The sequence below is a fragment of the Phaethon lepturus genome, unplaced genomic scaffold (genome assembly GCF_000687285.1).
Source record: "Phaethon lepturus isolate BGI_N335 unplaced genomic scaffold, ASM68728v1 scaffold1499, whole genome shotgun sequence".
NCBI lineage: Eukaryota > Metazoa > Chordata > Aves > Phaethontiformes > Phaethontidae > Phaethon > Phaethon lepturus.
The window spans coordinates 29,811-37,304 of record NW_010563959.1 but is presented as its reverse complement, the minus strand read 5'-3'; the positions used below and the strand labels follow the sequence as shown (position 1 = coordinate 37,304).

Sequence of the window (7,494 nt, the reverse complement as noted above, 5' to 3'; positions counted from 1 at the left end):
AGCAGGAAATTTCCACTTAAATGCGTATGTGAGGCTGGAAAAACGTATGATTTAGAGGGTGCCAGAGGCAGATTATATAATGAAATCATGTAGGGCTCTTGAGCTCTCTTTTTAACAGGTACGCTTTTTTTTAAGCTTTGTTTGTGGTTAGCTTCTTTCCCCCGATTTTTAATTTCTATTTTCAGAACTGCAATACACAGAAGACCACGGGAGTAGCTTGAACTCTCAGGAAGGTGCCTCCACATGCCTAGGGCTAGCACAGGAGTATCCTACCCAGAAAATGAAGCAACCCAGTCTAAACCTAGAGCCTGAGCTCTAGGAAACACACACATGCATGGAAACTCTTAAAATTGGTACAATACTAGGCAGCTGTATAAAAAGTTTTTAGTAACAGGTGTGAATATTATAGTATCTCTTCAGAACAATTGCTCTGTGTACCTGATAAGAAAAGGCTTTGTTATAATATACCTGCATCAAAGTGATTCAATTTGGCTGTTGCACACTGAAAAAGTATTCCTGGAAGGTCTGCTTTTCATTAACTACATGCCTGGGTTGATGGATAAACCAATGTATGCGAACAACGCCGTGCTGTGGTGGTGGAGACTGAGGATCTCTGTTTTCTTTAAGAAATACTAAATGAATTTTAGGTGATAAGATCTCTTTAAAAAGTCACTGTGAGGCTAACCATCGCGTGATCAAGACCTCTAGGAGGCTCAGGACCTCAAAGCCAAGTTAGGTGGCAACGTTCTGATACTAAAAGTGCTAAAAGGAGCAAGTTGAGCGTGGTGAAGTACTGCAGTACAGATGGTGCGGGTAACTGCGGCATCGTACAGCCTTCCTGTTGGGCTGTTACCACTGGCTGCCCTATGCTGTGAAAAACTGGCTCTTGCCTCCAGAAAACTTGAGATTTTTTGCTTGTTTTGGTAGGTAACATAAGGAAGGAGTTCTTACGTTTTAACATCCCCAAACTTGGGAAAAAAAGCTTTAGAGTTAGACTGAGTTATTTAAGCTTTTTTCCCTTTCTCTCTAGTGAGTGAACGCCCCCAGGGCTGAATATTCTCGAAGTACAAAAAGAGCATAGGATATTAATCTAAACTCAAATGTGTAGATTACTGTATGTAGGTATCTGAACCAGTTTGTTTTGGAGGCATCCCATTCAAAAAGGCTGTTTGTAAATAATCTGTGAAGCACAAAAATTGTTTTAATTCAGAAAAATTGGAGAAGGGAAGAGATTTTTATTTTACACTGATGCAGTTCATCTTATTTCCCCCTAAAGGACACCGTGGTTTAATGGATGGGGCTTTAACCTACCCAGAGGTCAGTCTTTGCTAGACAAGTGGAACCTTATTCCTGAGGGAATTGATATACTAATGACACATGGACCTCCCCTTGGTAAGTCAACCAAAAGCTCTGTGTGATTTTTTGCATGAGAATTTTACTTTCAAAATAAGCAAAATTAATAATGCTTTATAAGCTATACTGTAATAGCAGCCTAACTCAAAACTGTGAATTAAAAAGCCTTTTTGGAAGAAGTGATGATTAGGTTTAGCAGATCTATTGAGTTTCCAGGTGTTTTCTTAATAAAAACTAAATTTTTTTGTTAAAATCAAGCTAGGGAAGATCAAATACCTGATTCCATAGCCATTATAGTTTGACACTTTATTTAAGAACAGTATTCCTCTGACAAACAGTTCCCAATCCCATATGATTTTTCAGAGATGGACTAAAACTTTTAAAACATCTTACCACTGCCATGGCATGTTTCCTTAAAGTTTTAGAGTATGCAGTCAAGAGTTCAGGAGCATGTAGCTGCATATTCTCTTTGATAATGTCCTTGTAAACGTAGAATATGTAACAGTAGTTTTAAAGATATTAATTGGCTTGTAGCAAATTTGTGAAGGAATAAAATTATGCTCTCAGATAATTGTTCCTTACTGAAACTAATGACGGGTGAGCACAAGTCTATGAATGCATAATTTGTTTTTTTCATTAAGTAGTTGAAGTTTTTCATTTAGTTAAATTTTGCTTGCCTTGTAAGCGTAATTCACTGATCCTCATTTTAATTACAAGTTTTAAACTAAGTTCTGATGGTCTCAAAAACACAAAAAGATGATCATTGAGTAGAGGCAGAAGTGCTCAGTTCTGGCATATCTAAAGTCATTAAAGCCCACACTAAAACCATTTGAAAATTCCCGCTGTTTTTTCCCTGTCCTGTAATCCACAAGATAGGTTCACATATTATTTACCGGTTTTCTTTAAGACGTGTGGCAAGCTTTTCAGTTGGTTTTACAACTGAGCATCTGCCTTTTATAAATGTGGCTTATCAGGATAAGAAAGTGTGTCAGTCTCTTCTTCATTCCCGTTGTTGTTAGTAGACTGTGATTTTGTCAAGCTTTTAGTAAGCTCTTGAAATCCAAGGGGTCATATCATCACATGAACATGTGAAGTCACTGACTTTGGAGATGGTAGTGAATATAAAAAAAACTTCCCAGAATTGCAAGGTGCCATTATAAAACAGCATTGAAGTGCTACCGGGCTGGCTCAGTGCTCTCACAGAGCTGCTTCGTGACCGTGGAGTCAGGAATTAATATTAGCATGCTTGTGTTTTGTATCACAATTCAGTTAAAAGTCAGCAATCTAAACAGAGCCAAGGAAAAAAAAAAGTCCAGAAAGTTTTCACCAGGAATGTACTTACCGCTCCTTTTATATCCTGGTTACTCTTTTAATACTACTTAAAGAATGTTGTAAGGCGATCCGCAAATTCTCTGTCACCTTACTAGAGCTACCAGCGTGCTGCACTGATAAAGCAGTGATGCACCATCCACTGACAGCGGAGCGCACCAGATACTGAAAACCAACGCTTTGCATAGCACTCTTTTCATCTGTTTCTTTTCCCAAAGAAGCAAAAAACCCCACAAGCGTGTTTACAATGTTTCAGGGGTGCTATTTTAAATGGGCTGCTAATCCGTCTGCTCTGAATTGGGTTTATATAGAAGTACTGTGATGCTGCAGACACTGAGTGCTTTAACTGAATAAGAGTACTTAAGTTTTGGTTTTGATGGAGATAATGAAGTCCAATTTCAAAAGGTTGGCACCATATTTTAACTATAGACACAGATTAGGTGCTAGCACTGTGCCTAAATGGAGTCTTAGCCTGCATGGTAATAGTGACAAAATGCTGCCTTTTAAATTACATAAATATTAAGGGAGGTAGAGCTGTAACTGGACTCTTTGTTCTCTCCAAAATTCAGTCAAGTTCATGTCACAACATGTTTTTACTACCTGGGATAAACTTGGCACAGGGTGTAATTACTTTAAAGTCAGTAGAACGGCGCTACAGTTAGATGTGGCTCCTGATTTCCCTTCTGCTCCTCCTCGTTCTGCTTGCCCTTGCTAGTCCAGGCAGCAGACTTCCGTAGTAACTGGTGTCAGGTTCTGTGCATCTTCCCGTACTCTCCGTCGGCCCCATAGTCGATTGGCACTAGCTTGTCGGAAGGTCTTCTGCTGCATTGCTTGTTGGTGGTGACCGGGACTCCGAGGTAGCCAGGCGTTTGCAGACCATGGTCCTCTGGAAGTGGTGGGAGACTGCCTTTTAAATCTTTGGGGTGGCAGAGGTACAGCTCGTAGATCAGCTGATCTTCCTGAGGTATTTTGTTTCTGGAGATTTATTTCTAGCTGGCCTGGAAGCTAACTGCGGTGAGAGCCAGGGGAAAGGGAAGAAAAATCCACAGCAGTGCCGGGAATAAATGTCCTGGGGTTTCAAGGTGGAAGATGAGTTTAAACTTATAGTATAAAAAACCAAATCACATCCAGAAAAGTATTAATGCAGATGGAAGGAGGAAATCTTAAGGAAGACAAAGTGACAGTGAAACATTTCTTAAAAGCCATTGTGTGCTTTAATGGAGAGGTTACGACTACAGATAATGTAATAAACCTTCTGTGAATTATGACTTCCTGAAAGACTACGTGAAACCTTACCTGAATAGAGAAAATTAATAGTATTGATTGCATTTTGCCTTCAGGTTTTCGAGACTGGGTTCCAAAGGAGCTGCAGAGAGTGGGTTGTGTGGAACTGTTGAACACGGTGCAGAGGCGAGTAAGGCCCAAACTCCATGTCTTTGGTGGGATTCATGAAGGTAAGGAGCAGCATTACTCCCCTCTTCGATCTCGGGCTGGTTTAGAAGAAGTGGGTTTTGATGGTGTATTGCAAAGGATGGATAATGGCATATTGGAGTAAAGTAGGTAGGGAACTGAGGGGAGCGATTGCATGCACAGCATTTCATAAATTTATTCCAGAATTAAAACAGACTGTTTCAGGAACATGTGCTACATTTAGCCACCTACATCTTTCACTGTGCAAAGGTTGTTCTATACAGGTTATTTAAAAGCAATTCAAATTTTGACAAATTTGGTTAGAGAAACAGATGAGATTCCCCACACTTGCAAGCCAAAATGAAAATTATCCCCATTATTCCAAGCACAGGAGCCAAGAAAGGTGCTAGGGGGAAAAAAAAAAAAAAAAAAGAAAATCGAAGACAACTTACTGTCTCAGCTTACCTCCCTCAGCGTATAAGGAAAAGCGGAGAGGAGGGCATCGTCAGTCAGACGTCAGGAGGAGAGATTGCCAGAACTCACTTTCCATACGTTTCTAAAAGCATCCTGTAATACAGTTTGTACTGTGTATGTTACCTTCCAACAGTCTCATATTTAGAAGACATACTTCCCCACTGTCAGTACCAGCTTGGGCAGAGTGTGAAGCTTCAGAAACAGTAAGCTCAGTTTGTGGCAGTGGAAGAGACTGAGAGATTAAATCCATTTTGGAGATACTTAAATATTTAATACAATTTTGTAGCTTTCATGTGGCTGAGACACAAACACTAAGAGTTCCTCCTGAGAGAGAGTGTAAGACTTTCTGACCCTAGAACTCAAAATTACACATTAAATGCTTTATATTGTCCCCCCTGGAGGTTTCTCCATAGGCTTAAGGATTTGGAGGACTTCATAAAAGAAAAATAAAAAAAAAGGACAGCTTTCTCAACTAGTGGTGTTGGTTTTTCTGAAGCCCTTGTGACTTCAAACAGTGAGTTTTATGCCTGGTATCTGTAAATAAAGAGTTTATAATGGAAATACTGACCTTAAGTATAGTGGCGTGAATAACAGTCTTTTTGTATAAATATTAATCATTGCATATTAATAACAAGTGAATACAACAGGAGTTCCAGCCAAAGCATGTAAACTGCCTACAGCCTTTGTAGGCACATTGGATGATATTTGTAGTTGTAATAGTGCTGAGTAATGGGAGAGGAAGGTATTTTAATGTACAAGGTCGTTACTATGAGAGTGCAGAGGAACCACATTTAAACCTTATGTTTAAACCTCATAGGAAAGGTGGTAGCACGTATTAAAAGTGAACGTTCAAATACATTCTTACAAGAATACTAACAAAAAAGTTAAAATCCCATTTAGTACTTACGCAGAAGACGTGAGAATGGCTTGTTTCAGTACAGAAAGAAATAGCCAAGTGTTAAGAGCGTTATCTTGCAGCGCAATTAGTTGTCATCTCACTCCAGCTGAGGTGAACATGCATCACATTTCATTAAATCAACAGAGGCTATACACACTTTTGGTGATGCAGGTTTTTTCCTCATTGATAAGCAAGAACAACCGCAAACAAGGTTTTTCGCACCGTGAGATGATCTAAATCAAAATTGCCAGTCTAAATAAATAAAGTAATACAGGCGGACAGTGCAGCAATTCTGAAGTGATTATTCTTTCTGATAGACACTGTGGGTAGCTGTATTTATCTTAGCTTTCAGACAGTGTTGATCTGTACTACATCATAATAGTTTAAAAGAAAAACATTTTTCCCCTGTGGGTTAGCAATGGGAAGTTCTTTTCCTCCATGAAACTCTGATGTTGGTTGTTTGTTTGTTTGTTTGTTTTTTAAAAAAAAACACCCTACATTTAGTGCCAAATCCTTCCTAGTTTTTTTCCTGGCTTCTTTGTTAGCTTTCTGTGGATGTCAGCTGAGAACAATGGCAAAGCATCCGCTCACCTCTTGCACTGATGGAACTGGAGCCCCTATCTCCTTATCCTTGAGAGGGTGTCTGTGAGAGGGGAGCTTCTGCCTTCTCAGTATCTCTGCACTTTTGCTACTCATTTTCTTACACCAGATTTGCTGAATCAAGGCTCAGGTGTGACTCAGTTCATGGGTCGCTATAGTCTGCCCCACTTGCCCAAAATTACTGGAGTGCACAACCCTCCGTTACGTCCTATTCCTGTGCGGCAAGAGGGAGAGAAGATAGAGGCCAGCAGAGAAACAGCATTGCTGCTGGTTCCTCAGCTGCCCTCTGGACAAGAGCATTGCCGGCCCGATGTTTAGAAGGTTGAGAACAGTCTTCAGCACCCTGAAACTGATGACACAGTGTTACTGCAGAGTCAAGTCCTTGGCATGCTGAAAAACCCATGATTAATATTCACTACTTCTTGCTTTTTTATTTGAGAACACGTTATCAAGACCCCTTCGTAATGAAAAGCAGTCATCTTTTTAACCTTCACCTCAATTTTCTGCTTAAGCTTTGGGCCATCCATTGACCTCCAGTGCCCTGTTGTGTTTATAGCAGGAGATCCCTTTCCTGAGTCGTGATTTTTCCTGGCAGATAACTATATGTACAAATATATAAAGTAAATATGTATGTGTATTTTTAACTTGCTAATGAGTTTCTGAGGTTTCACAAGCCAGCGTGATCGCCAGCTTGGCAGTGCGATGATAAGGAACGGGATGATGAGGGCTAGCATGGGGAGAGCTTACCGCGTTTGGTTCATTGCCTGAGAGGGGTTTTTCTGTAGGCAAAAACCAAAGTTACTCCTAAATCTTGTGCTCCTGATTGGTTTTTCTTCTGACAAACGTTACAGGCGTGCAAAATACAGCTCGCTAATTAAGTAACGAGAAAAAGTACGTATGTGGTTTTGTCTCTGCTTCTGCTGTATCCAGTTGCAAGCTGGGATTTTCCGTGGGGGAAGAAAGTTTGTACATAAACATCTTATTTCAAAGACAGTACGCCGTATTTTCTCAATCGAGCCTTTGTGGCAGCTTTCAAGCGCTTGTATCATTTTGAAGGGATTAATTTAATTTTATTCCACAGGATTGATCCCACCACACGCTTTCAGCGCCGCTGCCCACGGGCGGTATCGTTTTTTTATACTGCAGTAAGTGTGACACTTTCTTCCCACAGGTTATGGCATTATGACAGACGGTTACACAACGTACATCAATGCTTCAACGTGTACAGTCAGCTTTCAACCAACCAACCCTCCAATTATATTTGACCTTCCAACCCCTCAAGGATCATGAAGCACTACTGCACATTTGGAACTGGGGAAGGTCTATAAACTGCCATTTTCTAATTATAAAACTTACATTCTATTACATGTTTATTTCAAAATTGGGGGGGGGGAGAATTTGGGGGAACAGTGGGGCTTTTTGGGGGGGGG

At 40.3% G+C, this 7,494-nt stretch overlaps 1 protein-coding gene across 1 annotated transcript in view; it reads left to right on the top strand.

Annotated features, from left to right (window-relative positions):
- The window catches only part of LOC104626696 (metallophosphoesterase MPPED2-like), a 48,449-nt gene extending 41,095 nt beyond the window's left edge, over nt 1-7,354 (top strand). Inside the window, exons 3-5 of the mRNA XM_010294684.1 lie at nt 1,277-1,392; nt 4,023-4,136; nt 7,236-7,354. Of these exons, the coding sequence (XP_010292986.1) occupies nt 1,277-1,392; nt 4,023-4,136; nt 7,236-7,354 (349 nt within the window). The remainder of the gene's footprint in view (nt 1-1,276; nt 1,393-4,022; nt 4,137-7,235) is intronic.
- Nucleotides 7,355-7,494: the final 140 nt, after the last annotated feature.